The sequence below is a fragment of the Megalops cyprinoides genome, chromosome 13, assembly GCF_013368585.1.
Source record: "Megalops cyprinoides isolate fMegCyp1 chromosome 13, fMegCyp1.pri, whole genome shotgun sequence".
NCBI lineage: Eukaryota > Metazoa > Chordata > Actinopteri > Elopiformes > Megalopidae > Megalops > Megalops cyprinoides.
Genome location: NC_050595.1, coordinates 27,676,320 through 27,698,719, shown reverse-complemented (window position 1 = coordinate 27,698,719; position 22,400 = coordinate 27,676,320). Strand labels below are relative to the sequence as shown.

General features: G+C 46.2%; 1 protein-coding gene across 1 annotated transcript in view; it reads left to right on the top strand.

The window, feature by feature from the left end:
• The window catches only part of LOC118788492 (CD276 antigen-like), a 61,750-nt gene that overhangs the window by 26,393 nt on the left and 12,957 nt on the right, over window positions 1-22,400 (top strand). Inside the window, exons 5-7 of the mRNA XM_036544509.1 lie at window positions 9,325-9,474; window positions 16,011-16,052; window positions 20,621-20,653. Coding sequence (XP_036400402.1) covers window positions 9,325-9,474; window positions 16,011-16,052; window positions 20,621-20,643 — 215 coding nt within the window. The 3' untranslated portion in view covers window positions 20,644-20,653. The remainder of the gene's footprint in view (window positions 1-9,324; window positions 9,475-16,010; window positions 16,053-20,620; window positions 20,654-22,400) is intronic.

The window sequence follows — 22,400 nt, the reverse complement described above, 5'->3', positions numbered from 1 at the left end:
AAAAAGCAAACTCTTTGCCCTCAGGCAGTTAACAGCATCATGAAAATGATACTCCAGCATATTAACAAAACAAAGTGGAAACAACACAATGTCAAATATAAAGTGGAAATAAACCGAGCATTGATAATGAGTTTTATATGAAATTACTAAAGCATAAAGAGAATTACAAGTGGGTTTTAAATTTCAATTAAAAGTCCATTTATAGCATAACTGATACCTGATTCAAATCTCCTGAGCCAGTCCTTTGTTAAAAAAAAAACAGATTGAGGAAATTCCCTTTAAAAAGTTGAGGATCTCATAATGAGAGCTTTAGAAAAGGGCTTAGAAAGAGCCTCTTCAAGGGTTTATGGGTCCTGGGGCTGAAAACTCAAAAATGATAAGGAAATAATCATATATAACCGGGTCACAGGATTAAAACAATGGGAAAATAGGAACAAATGTGCCCAGTACATGCCTTTCCATGTGTGTGAGTCTAGTCACGTATAAGGCAGTGTCCAGTGTGGATTTGAGGGTCCCTCTGTCAACATGTATGGTGAAGTCTCCTATAGAAAAGGATACAAAGGATATTCAGGAGCCTCTTTCAAAAGACAGGCTGTTATCCAGGTGGCCTGCAAACATTTGCAGTAAAAGTGAATGGCATCTAATTGGTCGGCAGTTTACATTACAATGAAACACTAACTGAACGCTGTTCGGCATTTGTGGCTCGGCACTGAAGCCCATGTGGTGATCCTACATCAGTTTGTTCCCTGAGCAAGCCAGTTTAAAATAAGCCACTCTCGCAGTTCTCTTTGAATCTGCGCCTTTTTGCAGCACGAAAATTACTACATTTCAGTCTGTGTGGTATAATTCTGCCAGAGAGGGCATTGCTGTATTGTGTAGGGGTGAAGAGAGCAGAATGTGAATCTATTTATAAAAAGAGTGTTACAAAGCATGAGATTCCAGGGTGGTAGTTTAAACCTGCCCGCTAAAATACTGCTAGATTTACAAAAAAGAGCTCATCATTATCTTTAATGCAAGGGCTAGGCAAAGTGACAAATATCGCATTCTGAGTGGAAGTGGAGGATGACACCCCAGAGGCTGTCTACTTAAGACTGCCACAAGAGCGGCCAGGAGCACCCAGTCATATTGTCAAAGCACATGTGAATCGGCACGCAGTTACACTCGAGTGTCCTTGGGAATTTAATGTTTTTAGCCCCAGCGATGTCACAATCACCTACAATTCTACATTACTACTTCTGCGGGTTCTTAAATTTGAGGTTTGTGTCTGTTTTTGTGAAAGACGAGGATGGGGCGAATCATCCAGAAAATATTGAGCTGGTTGGGTAAAACAAGGGCCCCGCTTGTGAGGCAAGCTCCTTGAACCAAACCAGAGCGAGGCCCTCCAAAAGCTGCAACAGAAGAAAATGAGATTTATTTTTATAAAATGAGCCCCAGGCAGAGATGTTTTTTTTAAATATTCTGTCATTATGTAATCCTTAGATAGTGCCGTGCATGAGGCATTTTCAGGGCAGAACTTCTGCTGTCAACTGGAACTTTGGAGAAATCTTTTTTCTTTCAGGATATGAATATATATTTTTGATTTCCCTTTCATAAAGAGTTGAAATGTGGCTGTCAGAATCAATTGAAGAAAAGGAACCATCAAAACAGGAGCTAGTGACAAAATCATCATTTTCGCGTTTGCATTTTCTTTGCCAATACGCTCCTTGGCACTTCCTGTTGTATTCTGTGTGGCTGTGCCATTGCCTGAGCCTTTAGGGGCTTTAAAATGAATGTTGATGGTTGTTCTAAGAGTAAAATAAACCCTGAATAAAATGTTGGTTGGGCATACCAATCATGTATGAAGTCTATAAGCTCACAGCCTCGTAAGGGACATTGTTTAGGCTGTGTTCCAAACTGTCCTCTCAACCTCAGCCTCTCATTGACAGTGGACCTCGTTTTGACATGTCAGCGACATTGCACAGGGGGGTTTAGGGGCAGGGAGTTAATTAAAGTCCCAAGTTTTGGGCACACATTTACATCTTAAACCTTTCTATGGCCAGGCTTGCCTCCGCTTACAGGACACTCATAGGATAGTCCCTCGAAGCATGCAAAGTTGCTGGCTCAGTTGAAGGGGCCATTTGAGGATATAATAAGCTCCTTCCCTTTGCTGAAATTTGCGCCTAAAGGTTTGGCACACCTTCCTGGCAGATTTGTCCTGGCCCATGCAAAACTGAGGGATAGGGGCGAGGATTAGAGAGGGCTGGGAATGGCCCTTAGTGTGCGATTGGTACACAGGAATAAGCACTTCTATTTGGGTTCACATTCACATACTCAAAGACATGCACAATTAAGTTCATCCCCCATGCACGGTTGCTTTTGCCGTAGTGACATGTTTGACTCCCTTGAGAATGGCTTGGTCTACCTTTAAGACACAGACTCCTTTATTCCCCCACCCCCCACCCTCCCGCACTCTGGCTCGACACAGGACATGAACAGCCCGCCGAATTGTCGACAGGCTCCCTGATAGCTGTCACTAGCGATTGCCTCCTACACATCTTCAGTCTCTTGTAGTCCGCTCTTGTTGTAAAGCTAATTAAAAATTTAGAGAACAAGACTTTTGAACTGATTATTGCACCCAAAGTTTGCTTCGCGGCTATCACTGCCAGTATGGGGAGGGAAAAAAAAAAGGAGGGGAATGGAGGGAAAATCAATAGTCCACTCTGCCTCGGTCATCTCATGCCTGCCTCTCTGGAGAGGCGGGCGTGAAAGTGATGGAGTCTCTGTCAGCCGGGAGGCTTCGGATGAGCTTTTAATGTAGGCTCCTGCGGAATTGGCTGGAGCCGAGCAGGCCTGGGCGATGTGGTCGGGGTGGGGCAGACTGGAGCCTCCTGCCCAGCCTCCCACTCTCCATTAAATCCTCCAGCCTGCATTCCCTCTCCTGCTCCAGAGATTCGCAGCAAACGTTTAGGACAAGGCTACTAATGGCAACAGACGCCTTCGCCACCTTTGCTTTAAATAGTGTCTTTTGTTTTCTTTCCTTTTGTCTGCCCGAGAAATGAAAGCCATGTCAGCTTGGTAGATTACACTAAAATGGTTCGTAAGCGGTTATGACGGCCCCATAAATTCACTGGATAGCCAGCAACCCCCCCCCCACTCACACCCCAATGCACAACAGTACTGATTTATGCTTAGTTTTTCACGTAGGAAACCTAGTTACACGGGCAGCATTGCTGAATTGCATCCAGGCACTCCTGCTGACAAGCCCAATTTGAGTTGCATCTTTACTCGGCGGTGGGTCAGACGAGGTTACATCAGGTTGTTATTGCTCCATGGGAATTTTTCTTTTTTGTTTGAAAGTTAATTATGGCATAGCTGAACAGATCCTAGCGCTCTGACTTACGTAAGAGGGGTTTGTTTGACATCTAATTGCAGCCAGGGTGGGCCGCGCCCCGCTGCCTCTGCATTGGGAGCTTGTCCTGACCACCTCAGGGGGCTCCGTCGCTTTGGTTTTTAGTCGGACAGTGCGGAGCGCACGGCCAATCCCGGGTGGCGGGCGGTATCGGTGGCAGCAGCCGGGGGGCCCGTCTCATGCCGAGCGTCGGCGGTTGGATGCAGGCCGTGCAGCGCGCAGCGGGGCTGTTAGCGGCGCGCTCGGCCCCCTGCTGCCGCCCGGCCCCGCCCAGTCCCAGCGGACGTGAGGCACTGGGGAGAGTGGTCTCCCGCTGCAGCGCCGCAGGCGGCATCTGCTGACAGATTAATTAGCCCGGTGTCCTGAGACGAGGCGGTTGAGGAGGAAAGCAGGGGTGCAGAGTGCAGTCATCTGCATCGTTTGGGAAAGCAAGACAAAGGCTCAGCTTGCAGCCCCACGCTAACGGCGACAGCGCGCTCTGTCCAGAGAGGACCCCAGAGCCACAGGGGGGAATCCTGCAGCATGGGGTTTATTGTTTGGGATCACAGAGCAGACCGCGTGGCTGTTTCATCCTCACCGCCAGACTGCTCTTAACAGGCCGAGATTTTGTCCTCTGAGAAAAGTGACTTTTGACACTTTTAAACATTGTTTCAGGTTCTTTCATTACTTGCACACTCATTGCTCTGTGTGTGTGTATGTGTGTGTGTGTGTGTCTGAGTTTGTATATGTGCATGTGTGCATCTGTGATTGTACATTGGTGTGTGTGTGCATGTGAGTGTGCACCTGTACATGTGCGCATCTATGTATGTGCATAGGTGTGCGTGTGCATGTGTGTACGTGTGTGTGCATGTGTGCATTTATGCATGTGCACACGTGTATATGTGTGTGTGCATGTATGTGTGTATGTGCATGCACACTTTTGTGTGTGTGTGTGTGTGTGTGTGTGTGCACGTGAATGCATGCATATGTGTGTGCATGTATGTGCTGTTGTTGCTGTTTCCTACAGCCATCGAAGGAGAGTGCTAATTCCATTTTTGAAGAGACAGGATATAAATAGATGTATAAGGAAGCGTCCAGGAGAGTGGGATGGTTTCCCTCTCTGCACACCAATAAGACTCCTCTCCTGAAACTGGCTCACTAGCTATTCATTGAAAAGCAAAAAAAAGGGGGAAAAAATCTCTGCTGCACAAAAATGCTGACAGGCCCAAAAGCCTCGCCCCTCCATCTCTGTACGCCAAGTTTTTCATCTCCCAGCATGCTCCTGGGCCAGTGATGTTCAAGAAGAGACAGACTCGTGAGAGCAGACGGCAACTTCCCCGGTGCTGTGAGGAAGGAAGACGTCTTCAACACGCATTTTCGATCACCTCTTTGACCGTGATAAAAACGGGGTTAAGTCTGAAATGAATCCAAGGCAATTTACTCAATCCAAATCCTCCAAACAAAAATAATTGCTTATCCCGTCTTGTGTGTGTTTTTTTTTTTTCCTCCTGTCCCGATAATCTGTCCTCTGACATTTCTTGTCGGCAGTTTCTATTATTATTCTTACTATTTAAATACCCTCTGAGATCTCCCCGCTGGTACGCAGAGGAAACAAATAATGAGGTTTATATAATCTGGCAAATGTCAAAATGCAGCGGTGGGCATGGGAAGCAAGTTGGAAGGCTGCGTTGCTCTTTCCTAACAAGCTGTTATATGGGCCGAGGCCGTGCTCACACGCCATAGGAGAATGCTGAGTGTAGAGTGTAATGTACGTCATGGGAGACTGGCTAAGAGTGGGTACACACATCAAAGCAGGATTCTAAGAGCGTGTGCGTGTGTGCACGCTATTTGAGAAAGCTAAGAGTATGCACACATCATATGAGGATCCTAAAAGTTTATACACAGATAGAAGGAGAGCTGATAATCATGTATACACACATCAAAGGAAGATGTTTAGAGTGTGTACTCATAGGAAAAAGAGTGTGTACACACAACATGAGAATGCTGAGAGTACTCGCACACATCCTGGCAGAATGCTGTTGGAGGATGCTAAGAGAATGCATGCACAGTCATCCGAGTATTCCGATCTGACAGCATTAATATTCCAGATGAACGTTAATATCCAGCCCCACTCCTCCTCATACTTTTGAGTCTGTTGCATTTGCATTCAGTGATATTTCTTGGATGCTTTAACCCTGAGTAATGCATCTGAGCATTGAATTTTTGAATTTATTCAATTCTTACGTAATATTTTGCATTCATTTCAGCGATGGCTGAGCTCCAGAAGATGCATAAGCAAGTTAGGAAAAAAAAAAACAAAAAACATAGTGCTTGTTTAAATTAGTGTCTCAGAGTTAAGTACGAAGTGCCTCATTTTAGGTGCTCCTGTATAGATTTTCTTTGTTTCTACAGTTGAGATCCAGATTATCTGAATGTGTTCTACCAAGAGGAATAGCTGAAACATGCTAGTTGTCAGTGGCCATTTGTGGTCTAGAGCAGCGTTTCTCAATCCTATTCCTGGAGGCTGCCTGTCCTGTATATCTTCTGTCTATCCTTGCTGCTTTTGATTAAATCAGTTGTGCTCAGCTAATCAAAAAGTGCCACTGATGAGTTCAGTCAGGTAGGTAGAGCAGGGAAAGATGGAAAACGTGCAGAGCAGGGGGCTTCCAGGAGTAGGATTGAGAAACACTGGTCTACGGTCTTTAGAGTTTCTCCTGGCTTCCTATCAACCACCCTGACAGAATCACAAGCCCTCCAGCGTCTCTCTCCACTGTCAGACTGAACTAAACCACACCTCATCTCTGGCATGACTCCCGAATCAAAATTCCCCCCAGCAACAGTGTACTTATTATAGCTACAGTTGTGTTGTGTGTCCATACCAGAATTGTGCAGTGAACACCATTTTGGACGACTTGGGCTGATCCATGTGTGTGTTGTGTGTCCGTACCAGAATAATGTGGTGAGTGCAATTTTTGATCTAGCCCATGGGTCGGTCCACAATGCCAAGGCTGCTGATGGACTCCTACCCTGGCATGCAAGAGACAGCAAAGAAAGTCAAATCAAGCTGGGAGGACATGCAGCAGGGAAGAAGTCCCTCGGCACTGACTGCAGCAGTGTGGAGAACACCATTGGCTTTGAGGGAATGCAGCAGAGTTTATTTTTAAACCTGTCAGAAATCGCCTGTCGGTGTGGAAGACTCGCGCACACACAAACGCAGGACACCGCAGTCAGCCATCAACACCGTATTAACCTCAGCCTTTGAGGTCAGGTCTCTAGGATACTCGAGGAGGAGCGTTTTGATTCGGCGCCGTGATTAGTCAGGTTTTAACAATTCCAATGTGCATAATACCCCAGAGTCTAGACAGTTCCAAATGAAGTGTAATTTGCTGAAGAGACACTAATGCAGATCACGACGCACCAGCACACTGAGCACAGCAAACGGAGCAGGAAGAAATGTCACGTAGCGTGTTTATACTTCACTGGACTGACCCTCATGATCCTCACATAATGCACGCTCGCCGAGAGATTAATCGCCCCTCGGTCGCCGTCACCATAACAGTGACTGCTTTAATCTCTGTGCATCCAGGTGTGACTGGACCCCATTTGTCTGTAAATCGTATATACTTCAGAGACAGGTCGGATCCACTGCCTAGACCACCCAAGGAGAGGGGCAAACGACATGGTCAGCTTTGCGTGCCAGATGCCCCAGCTTGCTGAGAGCCCGGTAGGTTAGGCTGTTGTCGCGTGTGGGCCTCGGTTACGAAGGTTGGGTTTGCCTGAGCAAACCAGGCTGACCTGACGTGCGAGGGGAGGCTGCCTGTCGTCCACACGGTTTTGGGTCTGGGAGTCGAGACGGCAGTTTGGGAGATCACCTGCGCACCCCGGTTCCCATTTATTCTTGCTCCCTCTGAGGGGGTTCAGAGTTAGCCGTTGCTTATTTGGATTCAGCTTGGCCTGGCCTGAGCAGAATAGCGCAGGGGAATAGCGCAGGGGGATGAAAGGTGAGACTTCCTCTCGGCTTTGTGCTGGCGTAGTACAGCGCTGAGCGCATGGCGTGGCTGCGCGGACTGCAGGCCAGGGAAGCCTGTGCACCTGGCAGTCTCCCTCCGTACCTCCACTTCTGCAGAGCAAAGAGAGAGGATGGGGGGACAAGGAGAGAGAGCGAGACAAACAGACAGAGGGAGGGAAAGAACAGAGACAGAGGAAGGTAGGGGAGAGAGAGATAGTGATCGGGAGAGGATGAAAAAAGGAGCTGGGGGGGGTGAAAGAGGAAGAGAGAGATGGAGAGTGAGACAAAGGCGAGAGGCGGCGAGGAGGAGAGAGACAGAAAGGGAGGGAAAGACTGGTGGGGGTGGGGTGGGGGGGCTGAGAAAAGAAGAGGGTTGGAAAACAGCCATTAGAGACAAATCTGTTTCTGAAGAAAACAAAATCACATCATCAAACAACGGAGAAAGAAAAAATACCATCCTGCAGCCCTTGGGGGCCTCAGTGCTGAAATGAGAGCTGGAGATGGCATTTGTCTTTATCAGCCTGCCCTGAGGGAACCGCGCGAGCGAGAGAGAGCCATCTTTACTCCTTCCCAAAGTGCCTGACACATTTATTAGTTCCTCCTCTTGTTATTATTACTTGTTAAAACTTTTTTTTCTCCTTGCATTTTAACACCTCTGAATTAAAGCAGATCTTGGTCTATAATTTGGTGTTACCTGTTTTTAATTAATTACTGAGTTAATCTGTGCTTTTTTTGTGGTATTATTCACTTGAAGGCTTTGAAGAGATTTAGAACGTCAGGGAGAAAGACCACCAGCTCCTACAAATTCAGTTTGAGGAGTAAGAGACTTGTCAACAGCATGGAAGAAAAAATAGACGCCTTAACTTAGGTAGGAGAAAGCTGTTAGACACAAGCTGGCAGATAGCTGGACCTTACATCCTGTCTCTTCCGGTGTTTTGGGGGATTATGGGAGCTGTGAGCGCTCCCTTGTGTGGAGGAATGACGGCTCCTGTTAAATTCCATGTGTACTGCCCCTCTGAATGCAGTCTGTATGAATTACCAAGTCCCGCTCTCGCGTCTGCTTCCCTCCCGCATCAAATGATGTGGACGTCTTGTTCGTTTTAGGTAAGACCTGCCATTCTCCACCGAAGGAGGTAGTTGATATTGACCCCGCATGGCTCATTCTTCTAGTTTCATTTTCCTTCCTGCTTGTGTCAAGCTGTAATAGAAGCCATGTCATTTTTTCACCAGAGCCGGTCCATTTTTAGACCTTTTTTTCCTGTTGTCTTCTGAGAACCGGCTATGCAGCAGAGGCATGTTTGTATTACAGTCAGTCTTACAGCTATTTAGAGGGTCTGCTGTATGCTCTTGCTTGTTTTGTTTCTCTGCAATGCCCTGGGGAAATTTGGGGCAGTCGACAATATCCTTATGTCTCACTGACCAGTTTGTTTTGCCGGTTTCATTTTGCCGAGCCGTTGTCACCCTTGAGGTTTAATTGTCTCTGGAGTGAAACAGCCTGATAGAGCGTTATCCTCTTCGCCGTCTTTGAAAATGCTGCTGTTTCCCTCTTTTCCACTCTCAAATTAAATGAAGTGAAGCTACAAAATGTGTGCAACGAGCAGTGGGTGTAAGGAAAGTACGAAAAGAAAGAAGGAAACAAGGAAATGTGTGCAGTGGCAAACATAGAGAAATGTGGTGGTGTGATATGTGTGATATGTGTCTCCAGAAAACATTTAGAGCACAGCACAGAGAAACTGCAGGAACACAGTGGAAAGACCATGATGGTGTGGTAAGATGATAATGATAATGACAATAATGACAAACAGGATGATAAAATCATGAAAAATGATGATGATGATGATGATGATGATAACCGTTGTGGTGATGATGAAGGATGATGATGGATGGTGATGATGGTGAAGAGGGTACCTCCCCGGACCCCAGCGACTAACACTGCTGTCCCTCTCAGCTCCCTCGGTGACAGGCCTGAGCATGGTGTTCCCTCCAGTGGCACTCTGGGTGACCGTGGGCCTGGCCGTGTGTCTGCTGGGTCTGCTCATCGCCCTGGCCGTCATCTGCCGCAGGAAGATCAAGGAGAGCTGCGAGGAGGCAGACAAAGGTGAGGCCTCAGCATTTCAGACCCCTCCAGAAGTGTCTGTATGATGTCGGTGCCCTAATTTACTGTGTTGTGATGGGCAGGTAGGCCACAGATCCACAGGGAGTTCCTGTGTCCATTACAAGAGACCATTAAAGCTTGATCGATAACCCAGGTGCTCTGAATTCCAGGGCAGTTGTAATAAGTAAAGCCCAACAGAAAGGTACCGTAGTTGGAGTAGATTGTGTCTCTGAACCTCTGAAGTGCAAGATCCAGTGGGTTATAAGAGAAGGCTATCATTCGGTGAGGCTGACTGCAGACATGGCATTAACCACACTGTCAGCACTGCTCTGGGTAGCTTCGCCCCAAATTAACCTTCCAGGGGCTGACCAAAATGACTCCCGGCGAGGCCAGGCTTCTCGGGATCGTCATTAGAGCGGTGCTAAATGGAGCATTCTATCGCTTCTGATTCGTCATTAAATCGCACCCCGGGGGGAGGGGCGCCGGATCCCGCGGTGGGCGCAGCCTCCGTGATAATGATGTGCGACTCCCTCTGCGGCAAGCGCGAGGGCCCGGCGTCCCCGCGGTGCACGCGCCGAGCCGCCGCAGCTCTGTCCCCGCGGCCGGAGGCGGAGGAGGCCCTCATTAATGCTCCCCTGCAGAAAACACCCTCCTGCAAAGTTCCCCATCCCTGTCCCCAGCTCGCCCTCCCCTGCTCTCCTGGCCCCAGTGAGCCGTAGCGAGGGACCGCATTAAGGAGCGAAAACCTTGATGGGAGACTTATTAACCAGGAAGGGAAGCTACATTCAAAGTGTGATCTGTAACGCCGTCGGTTTTTATGTCCCTTCCGAATACGAGTTTAGACGAGAGCCCCACCCCCTCCCCCCCCCCCCCCGCCTCACAGCCCTGCGGCGGTCAGCAGCTGAAATGCAGGGTCACCATTACCTCCTTGCCGTGGACAGAGCGGGGTCGAGATGAAACTCGCATCCCTGATTCTGTAGCGTAGATCACGCAAGGTTCTCGGTAGGAGGCATCTCGTTGCTGCCGACGGGCTCCACAGAGCACTGGGGGTGACTCGAACGTCTGGGCGGAATTCGAAAAGCCAGACAGTCTAAATTTGAGGCGCCGGGGCCGGTTTTGCTGCAGGAAGTTCATTAAGCGAGGTTCGATAATTAGCTCGCGCCGAATAGCTGGGGACGGCGGAATGGGAGAGAGGAAACTTTTTGAAAATAGATGGATTGTAGGAAGTCACCAGCCCAGCTGTAATGAGATCTGCCCAGAGTGGAAGAGACATTTAAATAAAGGTCACAAGCTGGCTGCCGAAGGGCCCAAGGGGTTTAAAAATAAATGTGGAACTGAGAGGAACTCAGAGTAAAGTGTAAATAGATACATCTAATGTATAAAATGAAATATGAAAAAAACCTAATAAAAACCTAATAATAATAACGAACATACTCCTCCTCCTCACTGACTTGCCATTATGTGTGGGTCCTTACACCTCCTGAGCATGTAATTGCCACCCCCACCCCCCACCACCTCCTCACCCCTGCCCGGAGCCGGGCACCGGTGAGTAAGTTGTCTCACGTCAGCCCGACATCCCACCGCGGGAATGAGTTTTACTTAACGGGTCACCCGCTGCTTGATTAATGGCAGACAGTGACTCAATCACTTCCTGTCTTAAACTTGAAATGTTTTCGACAGCACTCATTTTTTTCTCCCCAGTAGCCTTTAGCTGTCCTTTTCCCTGTGTGCATGCAAAAGTACAGGAACAGGTATGGCACACTCTCTCTCTGCATCTCACAGAGACACACATACACACACACACACAAACATGCCCGTAAACGCTCACACGAGTGCCCCGCATACACAGATTGATATAAATATAGATAGTGTAAATGGGTTTGCAGAGTGCGCCGTGCGTGGTCGGGACTGTGAGAAGCCGAGGAGTGCAGCCTAATTGAGGCTGTCTTATCTTTTAATGGTGTTTATGGTTATGGCCAAATTGAAGTTGACTCTCGCCTCTCAGACACCGGGTAGTGAGGGTATAGAGGTCAGAAATAGTCTAAAGTGAAGTAACCCCCCCCCCATTCTGTCATAATCTGTGTGGCATAGTGGATGTGTATCTTAACAGGACAGAGCAGCATATAAGATTGTGCTTTGAGCTGAAAGAGATTCTGGAGAATCTAGTGACAGTGTACCTGTTGGCTCAGCTCCTGGCAGGGAACTGTGACTGCCTCAGTTCCGCCACAGGTTTGGCAGCAGCCGGACGAAAATGTTCTCTCTCTCCCTCCCTCTCTCTTGCCCTCTGCCTCCCTGATACCGTTTGCATAGCGCAAATGGCAGGGTATAGTTAGGCCAGAGCGGATAAGTGATTGCACAGTGCCGTTGTTGGGAGACCATCTCCTCAGCCACAGGCCTTGTCAGAGAATCTCATCAGCCTGAACAAAGCACTTCCCTCAAAGGTCCCCCAGTATTATTAATATCAGGAAACGTACAAGTGCAAGGAGTTTACATAACTACCCACCTAATTACATTAGTCAGCTTTGATCCTGTTCTGTCAGCCCCTGTACCAGTTTTCTCATACTCCTGTGTAAAGGTTATTAAGGTTATACATAAAATAGTGATGTCACATAGATGGCCACTCATTATAGAGCACAGTCAATTCAGTGCCTCTTGACCTTTGTCGTATTCTTGGACTGCTGGACTTAAACTGTAGGCCTGAGGGCTGTATCGAATGCCATTTTTTTTTGCCAACCTTTTTCGAACAAAACTTTGAGTGTCTGTGACGTGATGTCATCATTTTGGCCTGTTGTTTCAGCATTTTGTAAGTGACCAAATGAATGTAACAAACAGTTCTGTCTACAAAAGTTCAACCAGCATTTGCTTTAGTGTACGGAATTATTCCTGTGCGATTTTATGACACATAATTCATCCCGTAAACTGCTGACTCACGGAATGTATTGGACCAAAGCCCTTTCGCGCACATCATACCTTCAGAAATACAGCCTATGAACATAATTAATTTTGTACTTAAGCAAAACACTGATGTCTACGAAAGTTCAAGCAGCCTTTGCTTTCGTGGACGGAATGCCTTTTGTAACTGCGGAGTCACGGAATATATTGTGCTAAATCCCTTTCGTGCACATCATACTCTCAGTAATATAGCAAAACAGTTAAGTGGACAAAATGAATATTCAATGGCACGGAATAATGATAGTATAGCGCATTCTGAATTTCGTACCACAAAAGCATAAATGCTGGCCTAGGACATCTATTATGTGGACAGAATTACTTTTGTCTACAAAATGAGTTTCTTTTGTCCACAAAATGAAAAGCACAACGGTTAATTCAGTGCACGACAGGAATCATCCGTTTTGTTTTCTGTGCACGAAAGTATTGTGCTCTCTTCAATATGCCAACACGTTTGTGTTTTTCATGGACAAAGCGCGTTACGGTGTTACATGGTTACGTAATGAATTTATATGCATTTTGTAGCACAGAAGGCATTCTATCTATGAAAAAGGTCTTGGCGCCCCACAGTTTATTGACAAATTGTTTATGTTAAACGATAATAAAAAGCAGGCCACTTTAACATCTAAATTTCTTGTATTACAGTAGCAATAACCTTAAAACTGCAACTGAGCACCCATCCTATTAATCGAATGCTTAATTTCACAATCGAATGCCAATTCAATGAACGAAGCTTCAAAGCTTCGAATTTTGCAGTACAGCCCTAGTAAGCCTACTGTCGTTTGTATCCGTAGAAGCTGCTGAACTGAAGTGGTGTTTTGTACAGTGAGCAGTGTCAGTGACGCGAGAGCAAAGTAGGCCAGTTGTCATGCTCGCAGTTGAATGCTCTCCTCTCAAATTTGCCAGGCTCTTCAAACAGGCTACAGTAGGATGTCGAAGTCACAGGAGCCTATCCAGCTGTCTCTTTTACACAATGATTATGAGTTTACGTTTGGTTCACTGCACCATTATCACCTCATGATTGTTAGTTAAATTTGGATCATCATACCAAATTCCCTACCGTACACATTTGCTCATGGGTATTTTTCACAACTTTAGTGGCCGTCTTCATTTTTCACTATTAAACAGTGATTTCTGACCTCATTCAGATCATTCCCTAACCGCACCATTTCAGTAAAATGTGCACTAAATGTCACTGAGGGTGATTATATCATAACGTAAAACCCTACTAAAGTGTTAGGTCTGCCATTTCTAACACTAATAAACCAACCCATTGGCATTAAGTGTGTCTAATAAGTGAACATTTTCAGGTGAGCTTATATTTGAACATTCGTTGTCTTTTTGCAGAAGGTTTTAAATTAATTTCAAGGTGTCAGACATGGTTAATACAATAAATGTACCTAATACTGATGTAATAAAGTGACAAGTGGGGCACAGATTATTTAATTGTTATTTTCCAGAGAGTTCACTGTAAGATAACCTGTCAGAAGGATTTGTGTGTGTGTGTGTGTATGCGTGCGTGCGTATGTGCGAGCATGTGTACTGTATATGCATGTGTTGGTGTGTTCATGTGAGCGTGCATGTGTGTGTTTGTGTGTGCGTGTGTGTGGAGGGTATCTGTGCGTGTGCTAGTGTCTCTATGAGTAAATCTATATCAGTGTCCACAAGTACATTTCTGTGAAGTACTACCCCCTCAAAGCGCCCAACAAAATGTCTTGAAAGTTTACCGAAAACAGCTATAGTACAAAAGAACATTGCACTGACCCAGTCCTGTTGGACCTGTCTTAAAGGGGAAGGGTCAGGAGGGAAATCACCCTCAGTTTGCCTTTTGAACTGTTCCCTCCATAATCCAATCAGCTCTCACCTACCCTTTGCAGACACCCCTGTTTTGACATTGGAACACTGGTGTCCTCAAAAAAACTAAAAAAAAAAAAAAACATAATAAAATATATAAATAAATAAAAACTTGTGTTACTGTAGTTCTTGCTGCTCCAATGCTCTTGCCCGAGGCTCTTGCTTGCAGTGCCAGAGGCTGTTCCATCAGAATGTGAAACTCTGTGAAGGGGGGAGTGGGGGGGTGAAGAGAAACACAATGGCAGTCTACAGAGCCATTTCTCAAGGTCTTTCCCTCATCAAACGCCAGGGCGTCAGACTGCGGCACAGGTACATGCCTCCCGCGGTGCCGAGCTGTTCTTCTGAAAGGCACGGGCTCGGACGGAATCCGCGCTCCTCTGGCTTCTCTTTTTCTTTTTTCCTGTCCAAACAGTCACAACACATATTTGTTACATAAGCTTTTCAAGTTCCGTCCATTTAGCCCCATTTGATGTTTAAAAGAACGGCATTTCGAGTGACCCGGTGGCAGAAATTGAGGAAGAGCTTAAGCTTCGACCCTGTCACCTGCCGTGGAAATTCTTTGTCTGGCATACTGGTTTTGGTTTGAGCGCACTTTCCTTTGACCAGGTGTTGTCCTCGGAGTCTTTGAATAGAGAGAAAGAGGGCGTTCGCGGAGATTGCCTAAATCCAGTTTTCCTCGTTTTATTTTTTTTTATTTGTTCAAAGTTCAGTAGCTGTTCAGAATTACCACAAGAGGTGAGGAGGGGAGTCGGGCTCCGAAACGATGGCAACGGGTCCCCGCTCTTCCTGCTACCTGCTGTCCTCGAGCACCAGATGCCCTCGTTAGGCGAGAGGCAGAGCAGGGCCTGTTTTTCAGTGAAAGCTCTTCCCAGCGTCAGGTTTCAGAAGAGGGCTCTGATTAAATCTGCGACCTTTTGAAAGTGTTCCACAGAAAATCTTGCCGATGATGATTCTTTGGAGGTAGAGAAAAGCAGCAAAATGCATTATGAAAAGATTGGGGGGGGGGGCATAGCCCTCTTGAAAAGCTCAAAATTTGAATGGAACGCAATGGAAAATTATAACCTGTGGGCATATGCCATATGAGCCCGCGTTTGTAAAATGTGAATGTAAAATAGATTGGAGGGTGATTGGAAATTGAAGAGTGGGAGGTATGAATAAATGTAGACCTATATGCATATGTGCTTGAAAAGTGTACTTCAAACACGCATACATTTGTACAGCTAGTTTTGTGGAGGTTTTGCATTGTGTAATTCTCTTGTTTATGCCGGTAGAATTTTCAAGCACATGGACAAGAAATGCAATTTATTATAAGCGAGCGATGCCTAGATTGCACAGGAGCAACAAGCTGTCCAGGAATTGTTGTAAGTTCACTCAGAAATGCAATGAAGGAGCAAGCACTGACAGTGACACCATGTACATCGTGTTACTCATTAGGTCCTTTTCTCATGCTTTCGGCCTGCTTGTGGAGCGGGGGGCGTGGTCATAGTCTAGACACTGAAATTGACAGCCGTGGTGCAGCTTACTGTTTTTCATACTGTGTCGGGGTGGGGGGGCTGAGGGGGTATGAGGTACAAGCGCACACTCCCCTAACACTAAGCCATGAGGGATGAGCCTAGAGCATACAGCATCCTTTAACAAACCGCCCTCTAAAAAGACGAGGCTGTCCTACAGTCATTATTGGACATGGTGCTTATGGCTACTGTTCTCATTGTTTTCTCGTTTCCTCCTTTTCACAGCGGAAGAAGGCAAGGAGCTGGAAGAGGATGAATCTAAGACAGGTCAGTAACTGCACACCTGTAATAGTTTTTGTCAGAAGCGCGGTGTCAAGGCTGTGCCTCCACGACTGAGCGTAATCAAAACATCGCCCTGCCCTTCGCTCGCAATGTTCGGGCTCTGAACCGGACTCGCGGGGTCCTCTCTGTCAGCACCTCTGCGGCGTTTCTCATAATATATGTGCCGCTGAGCTCTGAATTAATTTTGCAATTAGCAAGCGGAGAGAGTCTCCACTTCAGTCAAGGCTGGCGTGAGCACACGCGGAATTCCAAACAGTTCTCCCCAAAGTGTTAATGTCATTAAAGTTATTCATTTGACTTCTTCTTCTTTTTTTTCGCGTCCGATTTAATTATCGAGCCTTTCCGCGAATGGCAAAGCTAATTCTGTGAGATTTTAATAAGCTGAAAAGGTGAGCGCGGGGGTCGCTCGGAGGTGAGGGAGACGATGGCTTTTTATAGCGAGCACCCCATAAATAATGCAGGCCTGGCCCCGCAGTCAGAAAGATAGGGTCAAGCGTCCGGGGCAGCGCGGCAGCCACCAGGAGCCAAACGGTTAGTATGCTCCCTGGGTTGGCTTGTCCCCCAGGGGTCTCGTGCTCGGGGCTCCGCCCCCTGTGCCGGTCACACCTGCGCAAGCGACTGCTACAGAGGGATGCTCTGCTATTCGCCGCCGTCAGCCGCGCCTCTTCAGCTCGGCAGACAGCGGCTTTGTTGCGCCATCTGGCTCAGATTGTACTTACAATGGAGGAGGCTCCTGCGCCGAACAAAGGAGGCGAAATGAACCCCACTTTAATAAATTTAGGATGATGGGGGAGACATATTTCTGTGTTATCTTAATGAGCTGGCTGGGGGAGCGCGGGCCTCCCTGTTGAAAGCCGGGCTGATTGGAACAATGCGTGGTGATTACTTGGGGACCGGGCGCGTGAATTTGGACGGGATGCTGTTTTTCTCCAGCAGCCAATTCATCAGGGAGCCAGCAGCGCTAAAGGCCTGGGTTTATAAACCAGGCGCCAAGGATCAGTTTTCGTCACAGCTGACAGTACCTACGCCCCACCCGCTCCCAAACCCTCACTACCAGGACACTACCCCCGACCACGTCAAACCCCAGGCCTCCACACCCAATCCCTGATCTTCCCTGTAATCAGTGTGAGCTGCTCTGTTCACAGCTGGAGCCACATTTTGCACTCCGGCTCTCACACACACACACGCAGATTCCAGGGCTCCAAGGAGACACGTTCTCGTGGTGCAAAGTACCCTGAATGTACATCATGACCCAGTTCTTGCACTGACAAAAACTGTGTCAGAATGAGTCCTCTGCCCATAGGAAGAGTGAATATAAACCCTTTATGTCCTCGGCGAGCTCCTCTAAGGTGTGATGCATGAGCCATTGCTATGCTTTATGGTACTCATGGAGTACATTACTTACTTTGATTTGCCAAGGCTAGTGTAGGGGTTGGATAACAATTGCTAGAATGTTATATAAGAACTTAAACAGTATACATTACGACTGTAAAATCTTCATCGAGGGCAAAGGGGCGTACTATGTTCAGGGATTGCGAAGGCATGTAATGCATGCAGAAACTGGCCAATACAAATGTAACATTATTTGCAGGTAGGATCTTTCATGGTGTACCTTCATAAAAAGTGTAATCACCTTCTGGAAAAAGGCATAGACTTTAAATACAGCAGAGGTGAAGGGAATGTAATGAAAGGAACCTCTTTGGTGGTCACTGTGTCATATTTCGGGCAGAGGGTTTTATGAACACTGTTGCTAGGCCCAGCTTGGCCCGCTCTAGCTCTCTCAGCAAAGGCACTTGAACTTGAGAGTGTTCCTCTGCTTTTATTTTTAATCACCCTGCTCTCTGAGGCTCAGATGAGGCCTTCTGTCGATGTGCCGTTCTTATTGGCCGACCACAGTGGTTAATAGGTATGCGGCGGACCATGGCCCTCTACTCACCGAAGAGGACGGGAAGAGGAGATTAAGCCCCAGCGACTACATGTTAGTGAGCGCTAATGAAATTTCCCTGTTCCCATCCCTGCGTGATTGCGCACGGCCCCGCGCATGTTCTTTGTTAATTAGGTCAGCGGAGTTCAAGACAATGTTTATGGTTGCGCTGTCAAATGATGTCCTGGGAGCCCATTCTTTTGGAGAGTGTACTTCCTGCCTGTCCTTTCCACGGCACTTGTGCTTTATGCTCTCATGCCTCCCACTTCCCCTTAAACATTAGAGTACCTTTCTTATTGATGTTATCTCCTCACATAGTAATATTAAAGACAGTTTATCAGGGAGGAGCACTGCACATATTATGCTTTCCTTCTAGAACAGTTCCTGTCACTAATTTAAAACAGTGAAATCTTTGTCGCTGTTTGCTTGAGGCTCAGGCCAGGCAGGGATGGACAGTTTTGTGTGAAGCATTAGGAGCTTTACTGTCAACTCTGTAGATTTGGTAGCAGTTTTTGTATGAGCTTCACAGAGTGCAGCTTAATCGAAATGGCTCTAGTGAGGGAAAGGTTACCAGTATCTCATTCTGTTGTTGTTTGGCTCTTAAACATACGGCAGCTACCTTAGTGGCTCAGTGTTGACCCATTAATGTTACATTTGTGTTGCATAAACTCAGTGCTTCGCTGAAGTGCTCCTAAGAAAGGTCATCAGCCAGCCCTCAAAGAGGTGAACGCCAAACCATGAAAAAGGCTTTGAGAGAGAGAAGTTTTAGAGAAAATGAGGGGTTCGCAGCACATCCTCAAGAGCAGTGAAAGCTGTGAGTGCAAGAGAAAACAGTGAAAAGGGCTCTCCACTCCATTACAAATACATCACGCTCTTTTAAGAAGTGCAGGATAGAGGTTTGAGTTCCCATTAAGAGGACTGACCAAAAGGCAGACCGCCATGTCTGTAGTGTAAAGGAGTGGTTTGAGCTTCGTTGACAGAGCAGCCTTTCGAGCTGTTGCCTTTGTACTGGAGGGTTCCTGGCTGAAAATTGTGGCGTACTTCTATAGATCCCTTGACCGATTAACCTTAACCCCTCCAGTGGCAGTGGTGGAGTGTAACAAAGTGCTGTACTGAATGCATCTGCTAAGTAAAAGAACAATCAAAATTTTGGAGCTTTGTAAACAGCAAAAACTAAAACTTCTCTGAATGTTTACATGTCTCAGTCCTCTCAATTCAATGAGCCAAAACGCTGCTGTTCAGGCATAACAAATCGAACGATCGCGCTGCGCTGCCTTGGAGCTGAAAAGAAAGGACACGTACAAGAGAGCGGAGCACTGCATCGACCTGCCGCCGTGTCGGCATTGACGTCACCGGTGCTCCTCGGCCGCCTCGGCGGCACACCGTCTCGTGTGATCCTGGGACCAGGAGCTAGGTGTCCCCATGGGGTACGGTGTCCTGTCTCCCTCCCCTGATTGGCCGCCCTCTTTGTTTTCTGGAGCGCAGCTCCACATGAGCACTCAGCCACTCTCTGTAATTACATAAACCGCTGTGCCCTCCACTCCACGTTAGCCTTGGCAAGGTTGGTGTGCAAAGACAGGGTAAACGACAGCAAGAGACAGGCGGGCTGAGGAGAGAATGTGTGTGCGTGTGTGTGGTGGGGGTACCTGCGCATTAGGCTATAATTGAAATTGTTATTCATTAAGCCCCAGGAACATTAAGCTGAATGAATAATTCAACCTGGGGTTGCTGGGAGTGCTCCGAGGTGTTGCACTTGGCCACTTCCCTGAAAACAAGGAATGTGATTTAGCGAGTTACCAGAGGATTTTAATGATGTTCTTCAGTCAGGAGCCCCCTGAAGACATACATCGGTGAGCCCACTGTGCTCAATGCTTCCTTTCAAATGTGGTTGCTGGGCTGGACAAGCAGTCAGTAATTTTCAGTTTTTGCCTAAATGGGTGCCGTGATATAAAACTATAATATCTGAATATACAACAAGTGTATTTCCTAAATTTTTCCAGAGAGAAAGTTCAGCTGTTATTTTATTGTCCTTTTTTGTTACAGTATACGAAGGTCCAATTTTTGGGTTCTTATTTTTGGGCTACTAACAGTTAAGCTATAAAATACTTAACTGGATAATATTATTTTATTATTTTAAAGCTTAACTAATCCAGAAGATAATTGGAAGCCTGTAGATTCCTCTCTGTTAGTTCAGATCTCTTCTTTATAATACAAAGAAAGGTCACAAGATGCCAATTGCCTATAATATTAAGAAAAGAATGTTGTGCAAAGCAGTGTCTCAGCACTTTGCTAATGTAATAGATTTGATACAGTAAGATATATAAAAAATAAATAAAATTTGTCACTGGCAAAGGCTTTTTTAGGTTGATAACAAGGCTGTGTACAGTAAGCTTGTCAGTGGAGCAGAGTCTCAACAAAGTGGGTAATATGGTTGCCCTGGGCAACTGGCCAGCGGTTAATGTGGTGACCTCGCTCAGCTGCGTCTGTGTTTGTCCATTACTGAGGCAAGCAAGTCCTGCCACTGTTTAGTGCCACTGGTCTCTCCCTGTTTCGTGTCCTTGTTGAGATTATTGAAGTTTACTGTAACAGTAACGTGGCATTGCTAACAACCCCTCTCCGTTTGTTTTAGCCATGACACCGCTGAAAAGCTGAGGAAGTCCAGGTAAGGATGCATTCAGATTTTTTATATATAGTGCTTATAATTCAGTTTATATTTTTTCTACAACAGGTTCTACCTCTGTGTCAAAGTTTGCAGTCATTGCATCTGTCCAACATGTATATCATGTTATATACTGATGTAATAGCACTTTCATCCTGAAGCTGAATCACAGCCAGTAGCTCCTGGCTTGGGCTTCCAACAGTGACTTCTTGGATGACATGGGGCTGCGTTAGTTCTGTAAAGGACAATCAAGTAGTTTTGGAAGTCTTGACATTTTAATTTTGGAAATGGGGATTTCACGCCTGTCTTTAAATTTCATTTTGAAAGTCACCAGTGTTGCACTGAATAACTTTTAATCATCGTTAAGTTGCCAAGACCAGGTGTTAAAATGTAAACCTGAAACAAGAAGAAAGGAAGAGAAAAACAGTCCAGTTCCTTGGTGCAAAGCTTTGGGAGAGGTGCAAGACCTCCCTTCCATGCAGAGCCAGATGTTGACTCTGTCATTTTGGTAGAGTCTTCATATCTGGTTTGTTTCCATTTTAGTGTAAAAAGGAGAATCTCTACATACCCTCTCTGTCCTCGTAGTCACAGGTGCACTGAGAACACTTTGGTGGCATCTGACAAATCTTTCAGAGATTCCCTAGACCTCCCATCGCCCCTGAACAGACAGTGTTATACATTAGCACTTTGTCTCAGTGTCAGTTTCACTGTCTTTTAATTGACTCGGCCAGAGGCGCTAGTTAGAGGAGAAGAGTATCGTCTAGAGATAGTGGGTACTATAAAGAACAGCAGATTACCATTACATGGAGAAAAAGTAGTTTCTTCTCGTAGGTAATATTAGAACAATGTATCAAGAAAGAAAAACCCCAGAGGCCTTGCAGGTTGAATTGCTTAGGAATTCTAACTATGGTCAAGAGGGTATTTAAGGAAATGTGACTTGCGTGCATTGAATGTCACATCACACTATGTGTATGCAGGGGGTGAAATGAACAAGTGCCCTTCTGCCAATGGAATATAGCCCTGGACAATACCAAATTGGAGCCTTGTCAGATAGTACTGTGAAAATGTAAACAAAAATGTGACCATATTGACCATGACTGGGCATGGCAAGAAATTACCTGCTGACAAGAAGTGCTCTTGTCTCCATAGAGCATACCTGATAAGTGAACTAAATGTGATAACTAAGTGAATGCTATTGAAACTGTGATGTGATAACAAGTGAATGCTTTTGAAACTCGGGAAACCATGTTTGGCAGCCATAGTGTCAGTGACTCATGTCCCAATGTGACAGAATGTATTTTACACACATCCAGACACCATGGAACATGAGGCGACTCTATGGGAGCCAAAGCCCTCATTTTCCATTATATCTGTCAGAATGAGAAATGCCAGAAATAACTCCACAGTCTTTGAATGGTAGACACAGTGCATCCACTGAAACAAAGAAGGTCTTGCCGTTTAAGCTGAATTGACTGAGTAACATATTTGAAAGCCCTATAACAATGTCCAGGTAAAGGTGCTAGAATGTCCAATTTTTGCAAAAGCAGTGTGCAGCATCAGCCATTATCTTGAGAGTGAACAGCAATCAGGTCACTGTTTACTTTATTTGGTATAATTTTCATATATTGTTTCAAATGACTTACTATCTTGAAACTGCAGTCTGTAACGAGTCATATCTGTTTGAATTATATTATCAATATTTCTCTTTCTGGTGAAGACCACCAAGTGTTGCTGAATGGTACATTATTGT